At 41.0% G+C, this 19,219-nt stretch overlaps 1 protein-coding gene across 1 annotated transcript in view; it reads right to left on the minus strand.

The window, feature by feature from the left end:
* The window catches only part of LOC144790816 (guanylate cyclase soluble subunit beta-2-like), a 449,936-nt gene extending 431,734 nt beyond the window's left edge, over positions 1 to 18,202 (minus strand). The window contains exons 1-4 of the mRNA XM_078665492.1: positions 18,194 to 18,202; positions 17,758 to 17,831; positions 13,025 to 13,119; positions 12,269 to 12,429 (exon numbers count right to left, since the gene is read on the minus strand). Of these exons, the coding sequence (XP_078521618.1) occupies positions 12,269 to 12,429; positions 13,025 to 13,119; positions 17,758 to 17,831; positions 18,194 to 18,202 (339 nt within the window). The remainder of the gene's footprint in view (positions 1 to 12,268; positions 12,430 to 13,024; positions 13,120 to 17,757; positions 17,832 to 18,193) is intronic.
* Between the last annotated feature and the right edge of the window lie 1,017 nt (positions 18,203 to 19,219).

Genomic DNA, 19,219 nt, shown 5'->3' on the forward strand with positions numbered 1-19,219 from the left:
AGTGCCAATTTATAATGATGCAGACTGCTGTAATTTTAGTTTATTCCTACGTATTGTCCACATCCATTTTAAAAATTTAGCAAGTGCAATTACCATGCTATCAGTGCAATCTGTTCTAACAATTCTCAATGCCACAGATCCACTTTGGATGCCTTTCTGTATACAAATAGGTCTGATCCATTTAAGACGAGGGGCTTTGTAAACTGGACATATAAATAAAACATGAGCTAAACTTTCTGGTTGGGCTACACAGAAGGGACACATGTGCTGATCTTTGTTGCTTGACCATTTGCTAGTAAATGAATTGATAGGTAACGATCCCACCCTATATTGATGAAAAAGTTTCCTATCATTTGGGATGGTAATGAGGTCCCAGTATCGCTCATAGGCAGGAGTGTGTTTTTGTGCCAGAAAATCCCTAGTGAGCGATGGATCGATACGTTTTTGGAACTCCTTCTGAGTTATATAGGCCCAGTACAACTCTTTTAAAGTCTTTTGAGATGGAAAGGTGTTTTCTAAGGGATTTTCCCATAATTCCATCATTCCTAGGGCTTTAAAAAGGAGCTTGACCTGTCTAAACCATTGTATTTTGCCCCCGAATCCATGTTCCTGGTTTCGAGAAGCGCTAGAGCATAGTGGGAAAGTTCGGGTGTAACCCATAGCCTCCTCCAGTATGCAATAGATCTATAGCTAGCTATATCCTGTATTTTCCTACAGCCCAAATCCATAAACAAGGGTACCATTGGTGTAGATTGCGGGAGCCTTGTTAGGCACCTTAGGAATTTATTTTGTGCTTTGGTCAAGACCGTGATGTCAGAAACCCCCCACAGCTCCGCCCCATACAGCATTGAAGCCCTTACTTTTGTGTCATATATTTTAAGGGCTGGCGCTATAGGTTGCGTAGCTGAGGTTTTTAACTCTCTCAGTAAGACGCCAGACAGCTGTGCATGTTTGGTGGTTAGATAGGTCATGTGTGGCTTCCACTCTAACCGGGACCCCAGTGTGATGCCCAAATAGCTAAAACTATCAGTTTGTTCTAGAAGCTCACCATTCATAAAAACTGTGCCCCTTACTTTCTTGTGTCTAAGCATTACCATAAATTTTGTTTTCGACACATTGATGATTAGACCATAATCATTACAGAACTTCTCGAAACAGCCAATTGCTTTCTGTAGCCCTTCTTGCGTTTTGAAAAGTATAAGGGTATCGTCTGCAAACATTAATAAGGGAACTGGGATACCATTTTGTTTGGGAGCATCGGTGTGTACTTCCCTATAGTACTCCGTGACTTTGTTTATGTACAGCGTAAACAGAGTTGGAGCAAGGACGCACCCTTGCCTGACTCCCTTTTCCGTTGCAAATTTGTCGGTGATCTGGCCCTGTTTCCCCCACCTGACCTGAGCGTAATTATTTTCATGGAATTTGATCAGGAAGGCTAGGAGTTCGTGTGGCATGCCTTGTTCGTGAAGCACTTGCCACAGCCTATTACGCGGCACAAGATCGAAAGCCGATTTCAAATCGACAAAGGCGGCAAAGAGAGTACCCCCACCAAGAATAACCCATTTCCAATATATGGCACAAAATCTAAAAACGTGATCCACTGTACTCGTAAATGGACGAAAGCCTGCCTGAAGCACAGACATAACCCCTGAATCATCTATCCAGTTCTGAATCCGGAGGAGGACGAGCCTGGCCACAACCTTCTGAATGCATGCAATTAGGCTGATTGGTCTATAATTCGAGGGATCAGCGCGATTCCCTTTCTTGAATATTGGTATTATTTCGGCTCCTCTCCATACTTCTGGTATTGGCGAGCCCCTAGAGATGGCATTCGCCAGCAGCTCTATGTACGGCACCCAGACCTCCCTACTATGCAGAAAAAGGTCTGCCGGAATCATGTCTGGCCCCGGTGCTCTTCCTCTCGGTATTGTGTTAAGAGCTTGTTCAATATCTCTCCTACTAAATACCAGGGGGGTACTACCTGTGTAGTTTGCAATGAGGTCCAGACTTCCTACACTTGCCCCTTCAGGGCGTGCAAACTGTGATTTAAAGTGCGTTATCCAGCATTCTGGAGGGACAGAATTTTTGGGCTGCGGTTTGTGATTCCCTTTTCCCCATCTCACTAGATTCCAGAAATCAGTCATGTTTCTGGACTTACTTGCCTCATATAATTCATCCCAGCATTTATTATCCCATGATTTTTTTGCTTCCTGCTGTGTTATTTTATAGTGACGCCTAGCATCACGTATAAGGAGCCTGTTCATTGATCGCACTGCTAGTGCTAGGGATTTATAAGCAATTCTACAACTTTTACCATACAAGGAGTATGGCTTTTTTCTGCTTTTACGAGGTGGATCTTTACTTTCCTTAATAAAAAATTTGCAAAGTTTTAAAAACAGAGCTGTGTGAATTGGGACTACCCTGGTCACATAGTCATCATCGGATGAGCAACCCTGTAACTCAGAAATTGCACCCAACACCAATGCATCCATTTCTATAATGCAATGGCAATTGCCTAGACAATCACCCCACTTTAATCGCCTTGTATCGTTAGCAAGAACGATGTCATTTGTTGTGTCCCTTACATCCCCTCCCTTGCCCTCAAGGAGCTGTATCTCTAGGCTAAGGGGATTATGGTCACTCTCAATTCTTTTAATAACAGTCATATCCCGAATAGCTGACCAAAAATCAAGATTGACTAGGATATAATCTATCCGGCTTGAGCTAGTGCCATTATTAAATGTGGGACTACCGTGCTTGTCCCATTGGTTCTTCCATTGGCTGCTCTAAGTCCACACTCAAGGCATAAAGTTTTGAGTTGGAGAGCTGCCTGAGTCCACCTCTTTATGGGAGGTATGTTTAATTGGGGGATTTGCCAGCTAACATCTTCTGCCTCTGTGAGATCAATATCAAATTGGTCTAGGGGCTCAAAGGAACAGTTAAAATCACCACATATCAATACATTAGCTTTTCCCATAAATGTTTTTACGAGATGTCCCAGTTGATTAACTACCTCTGAAGATTTGCCTCCTGGTTTCCCCCTAGCATACACATTAAAGATTATTAGGTCTCTGCACATGGGGGAGGTTATTTTTACTATTAGAATATCCTTGGAATTGGAATCTAATTGTGCCGTAATATACCCATCATCCTGCTTAACCCATATGATCAGGCCCCCCATTGGCCTTCCCCTGTTTGTGTGGGTTGCCTGTATCGAGAAATTTAGATATCCAGACCTATACTGTGGTTCCATTGCCCAGGTTTCTTGCATGATGATTACTATGTATTTATCCATAAAATTTGACCAGTCCCTGGAAACCAGTTTATTACTGAAACCGGCAACGTTCCAAGACACTATAAACCGCCTAGCCTGATCTTTACTTATTTCGCTAGGAACATGCTCATCCTGTCGGTACACATCCTTCTCAGGAACGGTAGAACCGGAGGTATCATTAATCTCTGCTAACCCGTTACTCAGGAGGCTATCAGTGGGTACTTCGACCTCTACTTCTACTATTTCTGACACTATCCTTCTTGGTTTGTAAGAGACTGTACTATGTACACTTCTTGAGCCGTTTGTATACTTAGGGAATCAACATGTGTTGATTCCACATGGGTGTCATTCACAGAGTGGCGTGGAGATAGTCTAATGTGTTTACCCCAGCTGTTACTGGCTACATTGGTTCTCCCCAAAGGCTGATGTAAATCCAAGTTAGATATGTTTGACTTGGAAAGCCCGTGATCTTTGACTGCAGAACTGATAGAGTGTATTCAACCACCCGTATCCCATATATACTGTAATCTTCAGTCGCAATCTTCCATGCCTGAAAATACATCGAACCTGTTTACTGTCTCCAAGGGTGTGAATGGTCTCGTATGATCCATTCTCCTGTTAGCATTGGTGTTATACCTAGGGGGTACGATGTTCCACCCAAAAGGATCGACAGCAGGTGCTGGATATTGTGCATGTAGATGGTGCCTGGTGTTATATGGGATTGGATGATAGATGTTATTAAATGATTGTCCGCTAGTGTAAGTTTGGGGGAGTACAAGGGATCTGGGATAGAAATACGTCAGGGCACGAGGAATGATGCAGTTGTTATCATTACCGGGGGGCCAGTTTAGTATAAAATTGACCGCAAGCGGATCTCTAAAATTGACTACAACTACATCTCCATCAATGTCCTTGCCTCTTCCACCCAGCCATTGAAGTCGACGTACATATACTATTTCGCCATTGATGTTGTTTGCATTTGGTCTGTATATACTAAACCAGTGAATGATTTTATTCTTTATCTGGGCAAACCCTTCCCTCTTATTTTCTGCCAGTTTAGGGACGCCTGTGAGGACAACCACAAACGGGACAGCTTCAGGTGGAAGTTCTACCGGTGGGCCCCTGATTGCTGGAACCTCTGGATACCTAATGCCTCCCATCGCCCCTCGAGATTTCCCCGTATGTATCTTCTCCATGCCCCTTGTGGGTTGAGAGGCAGGGTTCACGACTGATTTAATCGTCTGCTTTGGGGGAGATTGCTTATGTTGGTTGGTGATTATTGCTTTGGGGGGTTTGGATGAAGCTATCGCCGATTTATTTGTGGCATTTAGGACAGATATAGTTGGCAATGTAGTTAATGTTGGAGGTTGCACTGCCACATTCGATAATACCTTTAAAGGGCCATCCTTACTGCTAATTTCCAGCTCTATTACTTGGAGACGTTCCTCCACCCTGTTCAGCCTCTCAATGATTGATAGGGTGTAGGACCTGATAAGTGTAATGGTCCAGTGTAACGGTGGAATGTGTTGGTTGCTGCAAGGATTCAGTAGAACCTGTTGTTGGTACGCAGGTGCTAACATCCCTGTCCAGTTGTAAGGACGTCGAGAGGACTGTCGCGTCTGTCAATTTATCAGGTGCAGCTGTTACAACTTGATCTGTAATAACAATAGGCTTGGTAGATTTTCCAAAGTCAGAATGACTTATTTTTAATTTTTGCCATTCCATCACCTTACGTCTTCTTTTACAGGGTGGTGGACCATGGGCTCTAAGTGGCATAGTCTTCTTTGTCTTGCTTTGTGCAATTTTACTCTGTGTAAGAGTTGGGACAGTCCGGGTTTCTGTTATACTTGTTAGGCTTGTATAGCTTGGGGAGGGAATGTGGCTCAAAGGTTGTTCAGTGGAGTCACTGGGTGTAGGTAGACAATCTCTAAGGAGAAGTGGCACACTCTCCAGAGATGTGAGGTCATTGATACCACTACAGCTACCTTCATTTAATGAGGGGGTATTAGACATGAGATCTGCCTGCGTTATGTTCTTCATACTTTCTACTGAGCGACGGCGCTGCGCCCTTCGCTCTGCTAGTGTTAGGTCTAAATCTAAATCAATTGGAACTTTTACAAAGTATCCATCAAGAGTGCCATTAATTGACCCCCCTGTTTTTCTACAATGGCTTTCTCAGGGCTTATAACCATAATAGACATTTCATTACACAAGAACTAAATACCTGGCTGTAAATGTAAAAGAATGAGCCCTGCCCGGCCTCACTCGGCCTCTGAGGGCCTAGGAGGGCCCGCCCTTTGCCCGGGCTTCGCCCGGCGTCCTGCGAGGCGGGGCTCACGCTGTTTTTAAGCGCCTTCTGGCGCGGTTTCAGAGCGCGCGTGGCGCATGGGCTGCTGGGTATTGTAGCTCTCTTGAGCTGCACTCCCCTCGGCGGCCGCGCTGCGTGATGGTCAGTTACAGCGGGGCGGCGGGAGGCAGGAAGCACCACATCCACGGCTTCCCCACACAATCAACAAATTTCCGGAGCAGCAAAGCGTCCAACAAAAGGGTCAGTGGCAATGATATCTGTTCCCTGACTCACTCAACCCGTTTCACTTACCTACTCACTTGTTCATTCCCCTACTCTCTTAGACAGTCACATGCTCATTTAAAAATCCACAAATTCACTTGCCTATTCACTCATTCATTCACTCCAATTCTTTCTTTCACTCACTCATTGTTTACTTGCATAATCACTAATCCATTCATTCGAATCAGGTTACTGCATAAAATTACGATCATTTGAATTATTTTAATTTGCATCATTTCTAATGGGGGTCGGAGTTGGGGAAAAAAATAGGGGAACTGTGGGCGAAGAATCAGAGGGTTGGAATAACCCAAAGATTGGATCAGTAGGCGGAGTGAGAGGTCTGACCAGAATGCGCAAAAAATCCAATTTTTTTTGTATTTGTTTGGCATTTCACTGACCAGTTACAGCGTATTGTATTATTTAATTCAATCAATGGACACACATGATTATTTAAGGTTTAATGTGAATTATTTACCATGCATCTTCTTTCCAGAAAAGACAATTTAGGTCCCACAGTGGCTTATCCGAAAGGCCCCAGAAGATGATACTGTCACTTGTCTGGAATGAGCTGGCAGGGGGCACACATGGCTGGCTTGTCTTGAATGACCGTCAGGTTTCCTTAGTGGGCTCTTTGGAACTGCCTAGGGGGTGGGTGTGAGCACTCAGGATTCAGGCTTGTGTGTAAGGGCCAGTGATTGGCAAGGGTGCACAGTCTAAATATCGATTCCGAAATATTGACCCACAGAAATATCAAGTTGGAAATATCGAAGGTAAAGAATAACAAGGTCAAGAATATCGTTGGACAGAATGTCAACCCAAAGGTAAGTAATATCTACTTTTTTTATATCAATGTAAGTAATATCGAAGTTAGTAATATCGATATCAAATATATCGATGTTACTAATCTCGATGTTACTAATATCGATATTTGTATTATTGTTATGTATTTTATTATGTATTTAATATGTATGTGTTATATGTTTTTTGTTAAGTATTCTACTGGTTTTAAATTATATGTATACGATTTGCATATGTTAATAATGTTATTTTTAAATCAATCTTGTGTTTTAGTACCTGAGCGGATTGTGGATTTATAGGGGAATAGGGTGGAAAGTAATTTAATTATACTAAATTAATTATTAATTTTTAGGAATTATTAATTCATTTTTATTAATTTTTGCGTTTAAGTTCTGTAGCGGGTTGTGGGTTTATAGGGGAATTGGGTGGGAAGTAATTTAATTGTAATTAAGTAATTAAATATTTTATTTATTGGTATTGATAAATAGTTTGTATTTTAATTAATTATTAATTGGTAATTATTTTTTTTAATTTGTAATTCATTTTTGTATTTGGTAATTAGTGTTTTAATTGGCAATTAATGTTTTTAATTGGTAATTACTTTTTTTAAATGGTAATTATTTTTTTCATTGGTAATTCATTTGTATTACTTGGAAATTATTTTTTATTAGTTGGTAATTAATGTTTCATAAAAATAAGTAATATGTTTTGTTATAAAAAAATATTTTATTGTTCAATATTTCTTATTTGCTAATTAATATTTAATAATTAATATTTATGGGTATTTATTGTTAGTTTGTTGTTAATTAATCATTCAATTGTAATTATGTTTTTAATAGTTATTCATAGGTATTTGTAAATGAAGTAGCGTTATTTAAAAATTAAATTATTAATTATTTTAAATACAAAAATTATTTATAAGTATGTTATATTTAACTTTTACGCTATCCAACACTTTCTCTACTGTTGCACTCTCTGGAGTTGGAATAGTAATTTTTACCCCTACGCTATCCAACGCTTTCCCTACTGTTGCACTCTCTGGAGTTGGAATAGTAATTTTTACCCCTACGCTATCCATTGGTTTACCTACTGTTGCACTGTCTGGAGTGGGAATAGTAATTTTTACCCCTACGCTATCCAACCCTTTTCCCTACTGTTGCACTCTCTGGAGTGGGAATAGTAATTTTTACCCCTACGCTATCCAACGCTTTCCCTACTATTACACTCTCTGGAGTTGGAATAGTAATTGTTATCCCTACGCTATCCAACGCTTTCCCTACTGTTGCACTCTCTGGAGTGGGAACAGTAATGTTTACCCCTAGGCTATCCAACCCTTTTCCCTACTGTTGCACTCTCTGGAGTGGGAATAGTAATTTTTACCCCTACGCTATCCAACGCTTTCCCTACTGTTGCACTCTCTGGAGTTGGAATAGTAATTTTTACCCCTGCGCTATCCAATGCTTTCCCTACTGTTGCACTCTCTGGAGTTGGAATAGTAATTTTTACCCCTATGCTATCCAACGTTTTCCCTACTGTTGCACTCTCTAGAGTGGGAATAGTATTTTCACCCCTGCACTATCCAACCCTTTTCCCTACTGTTGCACTCTCTGGAGTGGGAATAGTAATTTTTACCCCTACGCGATCCAACGCTTTCCCTACTGTTGCACTCTCTGGAGTGGGAATAGTAATTTTTACCCCTACGCTATCCAGCGCTTTTCCTACTGTTGCACTCTCTGGAGTGGGAATAGTAATTTTTACCTCTACGCTATCCAACGCTTTCCCTACTGTTGCACTCTCTGGAGTTGGAATAGTAATTTTTACCCCTACGCTATCCAACGCTTTCCCTACTGTTGCACTCTCTGGAGTTGGAATAGTAATTTTTACCCCTACGCTATCCAACGCTTTCCCTACTGTTGCACTCTCTGGAGTTGGAATTGTATATTTTACCCCTACGCTATCCAACGTTTTCCCTACTGTTGCACTCTCTGGAGTTGGAATAGTAATTTTTACCCCTACGCTATCCAACGCTTTCCCTACTGTTGCACTCTCTGGAGTGGGAATAGTAATTTTTACCCCTACGCTATCCAACGCTTTCCCTACTGTTTCACTTTCTGGAGTGGGAATAATAATTTTTACCCCTCTGCTATCCAACGCTTTCCGTACTGTTGCACTCTTTGGAGTTGGAATAGTAATTTTTACCCGTATGCAATCCAACGCTTTCTCTACTGTTTCACTCTCTGGAGTTGGAATAGTAATTTTTACCCCTACGCTATCCAACGCTTTCCCTACTGTTGCATTTTCTGGAGTGGGAATAGTAATTTTAAACCCTACACTATCCAACATTTTCATTACTGTAGATTTTTTGGGGACTTTGAATAGTAGTTTTATTTCTTTAGCTATTTAATATTTTTTGTATTATTTTTGATAATGTAATATATAATTAATTTTAAAAATATTGAAAGTATATATTTTTTTAATGTATTAACCCGTTTGCTGCTTCGCACGTTCAGCGCCAGTGCTGAATGTTCGAAGAAACGGGTGCGGCCGCGTGGGCCGTTGGACGTGCGCAGCACCAGGGAGGTAGCTCGCTTGACGTCCAAAGGCCGACGGCAGCAGCGAAGGGGTTAAACATAATGATTTACTTTTTATTTATGTTATTGTTTTATGTGTGTAGATGTATTTGTAATTTATAATATTTTGTAATACTTTATAAGTTATTAAAATAATTATTAAAATGTATTATTAAGTAAGAATATATGATATATTTTATGTATATGTTTAATTAAGGCTTTATTATATAAATATGTATTATTTATTTATTTTAAATATTTGTAACTATGTTTATTCTATTTATAAGTATTATTTACTTTATTTTATGTTTTGTTAACAGAAAAAACGATATTTTTAATTACGACATTTTTAACATCGATATTTTTCGATATTTTCGTACTTACCATGTTGTAGATAGGATGTCGATAGTCTAGCCTTTGATATTCCTGCATCGATATTTCTGTAGGTCGATATTTTGTAGGTCGATATTCTGTCAGTGATTCATTGGCAAGTCTTTAGCGAATCCTTGCTTTCTAGCTCACTAACGTTACATAGTACGTGCAGTCTTGTTTTTATAATGAGATAAGTAAAATTGTCCAATCACCCTCTAAATGCCCCTAAACGGTTGATACCCTTTCAAATACTAAGATCCTGGGTATGTACTTTCCGACAACACTTAAAGTGCACTCTATCTCTATCACCATCACCTGAAGCACCTGCTGCATGAGAGGGCAATCAGCAACATGAAATTACCTGGATGCCCGAGCAGCACAGACACAACAGCTATGCTCGGCCTCGTCAAACTAGAAACGCAGAAAACTTCTGTGCCTCACTTTATTGTGACACACAGGAGAATGTGGAAATTCGCATACAAGTAGCTTGTAATGCTCCGCTGTATATTCCCAAACGTTGTGCACACCACACTCGCACCTTAAACAACCTACACTCCCAAAAGAAAGCATCAAGCCGTACATAAATAAATCTGAGCAGAGGAAGAAACTGCTGCATTTCACCTTGCTGTTCTCTGAGGGTGAACAGAGGGATGTGGCAGACTGGTCCAAGGGGAAGCTTTTGGAATTCTCTCCTGCTGCCCAGCAGGTATGCCCAGCAGGTATTTAAATGCGTTCTATTAGCATTTATACAGACAAAAACATGTTTTTAGAAAAAGAATTTAGCAGCGCAACTTCATCACTTTTAGCGCACTACAAATAAATGCAGCGGAATTCTTTCTAGTGAGCGCTGAGTGGGTGTTTCTGCGCGGAGGGAAGCCTAGGTGTGCGCGCCCGCACAGGTGTGCAGTTTAGAGGGAACTATGCCTTGGACTTCTTCAGGGCTAAAAAAACATGATAAGACCGATTTCAAATTTCAATCATATACAGTATGTTGTGCACTGCATTTACAACATGGTGAAGAAACACAACCCCACTGTGCAGTATCTTTTCTGTTGGTACAAACATAGAAAGATGTCACAACCTATTACGTAAGGTGGAAACCCATGTGTCAAATACTTTATGTATGTGAATAGTATCACCCTAAAACAGCAGCCCCTCATTATGTTGTGTCAATTATGTCACCTTGTCTCAGTAATTCATTTCGTGGTACCCAATAGCTCAATCTCTCCAAATCCACCAATACTATTTGTCTGAAAATTGCGGATCAATCCGGGACATGTCCCCACATCTCCCTGTAAATTCAAAGTGCCTACCTGTCAGGCTAGCAAATTCCATTGTCTTTTCTTTCCTACAATAGAGAGTGCACCAAAACCATCACTGCTGATTTATTCTGTGCAACACAATTGCTCATCAAATATATAACACTTCTATCAATCTTTCCCAAACATGTCAAGCATTTTTTACCTCACCGCCGGTTCTACTTACTGTTCCTATATTATATTATTGTCCTCTCCCAAATATTGATTAAGCTTCAGTGTTGTTTTACCCTGTCAATCAAATTTCAATAATATCTCAATACTAGAGTCCGTAATACATCATTATAGCGATAATCCACGAGGTGTGGAAATTTATATCATCTTACCCCAAATACAGGTTATGTTCCAAATGACTTCAATCCAGTCGAGTGTAATGCAATCCGAACTTTAACATTTTAGAAGGTTCTACTTACACTGTCACTCTCCCTTCTCATTTTTTCAGGCATGTATCTCTCTGTCCTGATGATGATCCCCAACCTTAGTCTGGATCGAAACTTCACCCACACCCACATCTTAAATCCACTTGATTTTATTAGGATTTATGTGAAGCACAAGATGTTCTTTACATTGTGACGGTTGTAAATATGTATCTTGCTGTTAAAGTCACCTTTCATGTAAATGCCTGAGGTCTAGAAATCTGTTGATTTCCAACCCCTTTTTTACCCACTGCACCTTGCTTATATTTTTTGTTCTTGTTTCTTTGATTATTCTTTCAATAAATACATTGTTTTCCATTCGGATAAATACCAACACAGGTCTTAATGTAGTTCTGTGTACCATTGCTTTATGTTACTTTGACAGGGACCACTCCTGTAATATGAAAGTTGCAACAAGCAAATGGAAGGTAACAAAATGGTGAAACAATAATCAATTACGTTTTTGAATGAAACTATTGCTAACTGTCAATATTTTGGTGCAGAATTTTGCAATTATGGTGGTGCCTCTGTGGGACCTCTGGTTTTATGACAGCATGGACGCTTGGACAATTACCCATGTTTTCTTTCGATTTTGGGCTACCAATGACTAACAGAAAACTGAGAGAATGTATTGGTTAATACAAACTGAATCCAAAAGTTATAACCTGACACCAATAAAATCTACTGATTTCATTACAAACCAGTTCCAAAATGCAACTCCGGTCGTCTGGAATTTCAGCAAGCAATGGACAGTGCTTGGACCCCTCAAGCAGAGACCGCTACTTGTCACCGACCGTCGTTTACTCTTCGCGCCAAAACAATCAAGAGAGAAAGGTGAGGCGCGCGCTGCGCTTGCTACGTGCAAGGCTTCTTAGCATGCTACTACAGACGTGCGTGCCCCTCCGCACGTACGTGAGTTCGAAGCTCGCGCACTGTACGTCGCGTAGACTTGCCTGGTAGGACAGAGACAGGTAGCTGTGCAGCGCGTCCAGGTTTTCGATGAATTCATAGAGGTTCCCGCCCAGCGTCCTCAGCATGTGGTCGTAGCCGGAACGCTTGCAGAATTCGAAGAAGAACTCCCCGAACTGCTTCAGCACCACGGCCGGGGGAACAGCTGTGAGAGGAACACCACGTTAGTGTGCTACGACCGAATAGCGCCGTCATCTGGAAATAAATAGCTCCTGCAGACTGATTTAAGATGCATAGTGGAGCAACAGGTGGTTTAAAAAAGGCATCTCATTTACTTTAAGAGCAGCCTAAAGCAAGCATGTGGGTTTTTGTTTAAAAAGAGGTTCTAATTTTATCATTAAAACAAAAGTTGTTTAGCTTTGACTGTAACTTATAGTTTTGTGCACCCGAGTGGGCTTTTGAGTTTGCGGGTGAATTGGTGAAAGCTCAATCACAGGCTGAATATGAAGTGCCTGAAAGGAGACCCTCCCACGCCCTGTCTATGCCCCTACCTCTTTTGCATGTATTTCCTGCACAACCACATAGGTCTGGGCCTCTTTCACATTCTGTTGCCTGCTAACCTTGCCTGCTTTGGCCAGGACTTGTTTGCAACACAGCCTGGTTCGCCTGTACCTAAATACTGAACCCCATGGCACATGCTGGCATGCTGGGTGGCATTAAAGCACGTTTGGTGAATCTGTCTCTGTTACCATGTGCCTGCTTTGCTCAGCGCGTGCCAGAGAAGCCTGCGGCAAACCTACCCAGCAGTGCGCAGGCTTCTTCCACCAGCTGCATTGTGATCTCGTCTTCATACACCTCATAAGTCATGAAGTTGTCTTGAACTCCGGCCTTCATTCTGTAAACGAAAATATACAGATGGTGCTCGTGGGTTTGAGTTTTCACATTCAGCACCAAAGCATTTACCAAATAACACACAACTGTCGAAACAGTTGTTTTCACATTCAGCACCAAAGCATTTACCAAATAACACACAACTGTCGAAACAGTTGCGCCATAAGGTTTTAAAAAACCCAATACATGTGCAAAATAAAAAATATGTCAGAGTGTTGTAAAGAAACTTCACTGACATTAATGGCAAATTATGTATAAAAAACGACAGTGTTTTACTGTAGACTTATTTCCCAAAATATTACTTAATAGGTTGGTGGCTGTAGCTTCTATTGACCCACAAATATCCCTTCTAGAGTTCAAGCACCTACACAAAGGAAAGGGTGTTACATGCCATGCCTATGCACCACTCCTATGGGAGTGAGGGAGGGAAAGAAACCCTTTTTTTTGTATAACCCTCACCCACTCTAATAGTGGTATGCTTCATCTTCAGGTTCACCCTGACTCCTAGTGGTCAGAATGAGCTAGACCATGCTCCAGGGAGCTTTTATGAAGATAATTAAATAGGGTGGTGCAACTTTAAAGATTAAAATTCCTCATCCACTACCGAGGTACCCCTTTTATTAGTAGGTTGGATGGGAAAGATTAAAATATATATTCCATGAGGGGTATTAGGATACAATGGTTCGATGAGACTAAGTCACCAACATGTTTCAGCCCTATACTAACATCCTAAGAAAGCCCTGGGCTTTCATCAGGGTGGGTTTGTAATCGTATAACGAACCCAATGACGTATATACCTGTTTTCTGTGCGGCATGCAAATACCCACAAAGCATGTACAGGCAGTGTAATACTAACCACTTTGGATTGTACCCTATGTGCTAGAAATAATTGTCCCAACAGGGGTCAAGAGTGGGTGGCCCAGTTGTCAAACCTTCATTCAGGGTCCCAACCCTCTGCATGACCTACTTGGCTCTGCTCCCCTGCTTGTGGTAACATGAGGGAGTTATACGATTGCGAACCCACGCTGACGAAAGCTCAGGACCTTCTTAAGTTGTTAGTATAGGACGTTCTTCTGAAACCTCCAGACCTTTATGTTTTGAGGAGGGTGTAGCTTCTATCCAAAGGTGAAGCATTAATCTAAATATGCAAAGAAAACTTAAGAGCATGATCCAAGAATATTGAAACAATCATAACAAAGGAGTACTTGATACAAATTATTCACAAAACAATTGAAGAATTGTAGATTATTACATGAATGAAGCCCTCAAACTGGCAAAAAGGTGCAAAGTGAATATCGAAGTGACAAGTGATTATAAACCAAATAGTAGAAGATGTATGACTGTTGACTGGAGTTATTTTACAAGAGTGGGGTTTCCATTGTACAGGGGGGGAGTCACTCAGAGTCTATATTGCATCTGTAGTCGACAGTGTTTCAATCTAACAGGAGTGAATAGATGAGCCCAATGATGAGGGTCATGATTCCTGGTAGGAGAAATGGAAAAGGACCCAGCAGTTGCTTAATGGGCCAATGAAGTGGTTCTCCAAGAACCGTGGAGTCAAAGCTCCTTGTGAATAGGATAAAAACAAAATAGACCCAGTTGTAATCATTGTGGACCATTAGAGAAATTCACAACAAGGTAGGCATGGGTTGAAATGCCCCCTCAGCAATGCCATCAGGTAAACTGAGTAAGATAAGGAATGAAGCCCAGTGGTCAACTGAACGTCAATTGCATGCTAGAAATGCATGCTCTAGCATAAATGTAAAAGTCTCCCCGATTGATTCCTTTATGAGCACCTGATTTTGGTACTCTGCTCTTACTGCAAGGGGTTCCTTAAGCAATTAGCAAGACTGGGCCCAGATAAATTGCTGCAGGAGCTAGCTTGCCATTCTCTTTTAATTAACCACTAGGCTTCATTCCTTATCTTACTGTTCATATTGGGATTGTTGAGTGGGCATTTCGGCCCATGCCATACCTTGTTGTGAATTGGTGGTTCACCGACACCGTTAGACCTGGGATATATGGTCCACTAGGACTACAACTGGGTCCATTTCTGTTTTTCTTGGAGAACGCCTTCATTGGCCATTTACCCAGACTGCTGGATCCTTCCACTCTTTTACTTACCAAGAGTCATGCCCCACATCCTTGTGCTCATCTATTCACTCATGGCCTGATGATGACCTCACATTATCCGGAGGTTGAAACATTGTCAAATACAGATGTAATATACACCCTGATTGACCCCACTCCTGTAAAGTAACTCCAGAGATATACGTCTTCTTCTTTTTTTATATGCACTTGTCACTTTTCTATTCACTTTGCACCTTGTTCAGAGTTTGAGCACTTGATTCATGTATTCTTCTACAATTCTAGCATTGTTATTAATTTTGTGAATAAATTGTATCAAATACCCATTTGTTATGGTTGGTTTCAATATTCTAAATTTTTAACTGCATATTTTTATTATTGTTTCAAGTGTGGATAGAAGCTACATACACCAACTTATTAGGTAGTATTTTTTGTAAATAAGTCTACAGTGAAACAATGTTGTTTGTTATATATTATTTCCCCAGATTCCTATTTTAGCAGATCAGGAGCACCCCTGTTTTCCACTTAGGATTAAATGCAAATGGCACCATAAAAACACATAAGAGACTAAAGCTATGTTCTATAGAGCAAGTTGGACATCTAAATGAGGAACCAGGAGTGATAAAACTGAAGGCAGGCACAAGTGTTGAGCACAATGTTGTGTCTTGCTGTCTGGCAATGTTCCTCTCCCATGGGCCTACCTTACTATGTGGGTCAATGTAGCGTGGGCATGGGTGTGAGTGTGTGCTTATGTGTGTACAACCATGTAAGAAGGATGCATTTGTGAGCAGGCATTTATTGACATATCTGTCCAAATGGTCTAGTTCAAAAGGCGATTGTGTTCTTTTTCGACCCAATATGTGACAGATTTGTGACTGTGTCAGGCTCGCATCTTAATGATGTCTGTATTACTACTGTAAATTTGGAGCAAATGAACAGAGCAGCTGGTGGTGATGGTGGTGCTGTGGTAAAGGTGCCAGAGATACCAGCCTCGAAGCAAGCAGACTGGAGGAAAGTAACACCTCCTAGCCTGTGCACACATGCGCACACACTCATATCTCTGAGGCTGGGCAAGCTCAATAGAGTGCCTTAAAAGCACCATTTGCAGCTCATTTAACCCTAACCTCCTTTACTACATAAGTTTTGTAACGCCTTCAGGGATACCTTAGAACTGGGGCTTCCAGTTTTATTTTTTTCATCTCCATCTGTTTTTATCCATCCCTTTTTATCTTGGTTTTTTTGACAAATGAAGCTTCAATAAGTATATTTCTAAATATATTTAAACACTAAATGTACATTTGGTTGATGGGTTTACCTGCTACACCTACACATATATGATACACCAATATCATCATGGAAAAAGGAACAATGTAGCTCACATACATTCATCTCAACAGTTTTTAAGTTTCAGTGGAAATCTTTCTTTTTGGTTTTTTAACTACATTGTCAGTCTGCACAGCTACTAGCCTGGCGGTATTAGCTGATGGGAGAGGGATTCATTCAAAAATATATGTTTCCATTTTTTATCCATATTTTAAAATAAATACAGAAATGCACACAGATGGTTTCCTGTATGTAAGTATCTGTTAACGTCAGTAAAAATGTTACTTATGTGCATTACTTATAATTCTATTCAGCTTTGCATAATGCCACAGGCCCGATGTGTTTAGAAATGCAATACCTGCCTCAAACTTTCTTAAACGTGTGCCATCTTAGTAAAGTGCAGTGCAAACAGTCTTAAATTGTGATTTGGGAATAGAGGCCTTTGCTCTTATTGGTGCCACAACCTGATTTGTGTTCCAACCCAAACATTTGTATGAGTCAGACTCTGTCCCAGACAGGTTGAAAGGTTCACGTTAAAATTCGATACGTGTGCAATGTTTGTTATATTGCATGATCACATGTAATTCCAGACTTTCGCCTTACACAAACTGCTGAATTTTGATCATTTCACCTATTGAAAAATGGCGCCTGTTTTCCTCACCATTCGAGACTGGTCTGAGTAGAAACTGACAAACATTTTTCTTTCAGTGAGACATTTTCTCATCGTATCAAACTTCTGCTGGTTGCTTATGAGGGGTTTCTTGTGCGATTTTTTGTGGTTTTTTTTTTCACTCATTGAGAAAAGTTAATCGAGATACAAGAGATATATATTTCACATAATACGCATAATTCCATGAGAAACATGACCATTTAAACAAAAAAGTATCACTGTTATTCCACACCGCCTTTCCTACACATGAGGCAGATATATACATGCAGTACAAAACACACAAGAAAAAACAGTATACACCAAATCTACATCGCAATACATGTTTCCACAAAAGCAACCCGGAAATGATATTATTACAACAAGCACAAAAAACATAACAACCGCTCCTGAATTGAGCTTTTCAGAACGTAAGTGCAACTTTCTGTCTGGCTACGGGTTCTTTGCCATTTCAATCAACTTCATGCTTCATACTTTTTATGCAATTCGCGCGCCTTAAGCAAGACAGTGACGCGTGCAGATGCATGTAGTAACTTACAAATGTAAGTTCATTTGATAGATTACCTCAGCTCTTCCCACGTCTCCTCGCCATATTTTTCTACTATCAGCGACTTCAGGCACGTGTTTATGAATCCATACTGCAAATGATATTAAAACAATAAGAGGTTGGGGCATGGTAGTAAGGTACAGTCAGATGAAACACATGTTCTTGCCCTGTGCACACTATTAATGAACGTACATATTGTGTTTTTTCAAAAGCCTCCTAAAATTGAACGGGGACACTGCCATATGCAGTCAGGGCCGGACTGGGAACCCAAACCAGCCCTGGCAAGTTTGTTGGACCAGCCCCCACTGCTGCTTTTTGCTCGGCCTAAAAACGGCCCCCACCGCTGTAATATCGCCCTCCACCCTCCTTTCTCCCGGGGAAATACCCGATGCCTGCTACGGCCAGTCCGGCCCTGTATGCAGCCAGCGTTTAATTAAACCACAGATCACTGACCATTGACATTCACTTGGCCCCTACTTTCACCTGAGAAATTCACAAGCTGGACATAGTAAGGAGAATTTACTCAAAGAATGGTGAAATCTGACCATTGACAGATGTAAGGCTGGCATAGAGACAAGTTTACTAGCTATACCAGCAAAAGGCTAAAAAGATAAACGGTAGAGAGGATAAAACGCGTAAACATATCTCACAAAGATTGGACCAAAGAAAGGGGAGGTGCAGAAAGAGACAGAGGTGCCACTAGTACTATGCCATGCTGTGGGCACAGCATTTTCTGCAAGATTGTGCATTTGTCACATAATCTATCATATGTTGCATAGTTTGCAGTTTTAACAGAGAAGTGTTTCTAGCTGAAAGGGATCAAAAGTTACGAAAAGCGGAGCGGCACCTGTTGCCTCGCATTGGGGTGCCCTTCACAAAGTTTGATTAATCTTTGAGTTGCCTTTTGCTGTATTTGGGTGTTACCGTGAAACTAGTGAAGTGCCCAGAACGTAATTGCCTGTAAAAAGGTCAAAATAATAAAGAAATACTATTATGAAATGTGCCACATTATGCTGCATAGTTTGCATGTTCTTGCCACATAATTTAGTAACCCTGTCACATAATCTGTTGCACTCTTGCTGCATAATTCCAGTGGCCCTTGTTGTGAGAGATAAGACACACAGAGGTGGGCATAAACTGAAAGGAACACAAATAGAAAGACAGCGAGGGAGCGGGGAAGCAGAGACAATGGTACAGCTAAGGCAGGGATAAAGCTGTAGCAGAGAGATAAGAGGGAGAAAGGTAGAGACTGGAAGCTATAGGAAGAGACGTGAAAAGAGACAGAGATATAGTTATACAGTGAGGGAGACGGATACTGACAAGAACAGAGTGAGAAAAATAAAGAGGGAGGGGAGGGGGGGACAGACAAACGAAAGGCAGAAACAGACATACAGCAGCAGAGAGAAAAACAGGACAGCCAGAAGCACAAGAGATAGACCGAGAAAGGCAAAGACAGAACAAGGCAGTTCAGAAGCGGAG

Source organism: Lissotriton helveticus, chromosome 11, assembly GCF_964261635.1.
Source record: "Lissotriton helveticus chromosome 11, aLisHel1.1, whole genome shotgun sequence".
NCBI lineage: Eukaryota > Metazoa > Chordata > Amphibia > Caudata > Salamandridae > Lissotriton > Lissotriton helveticus.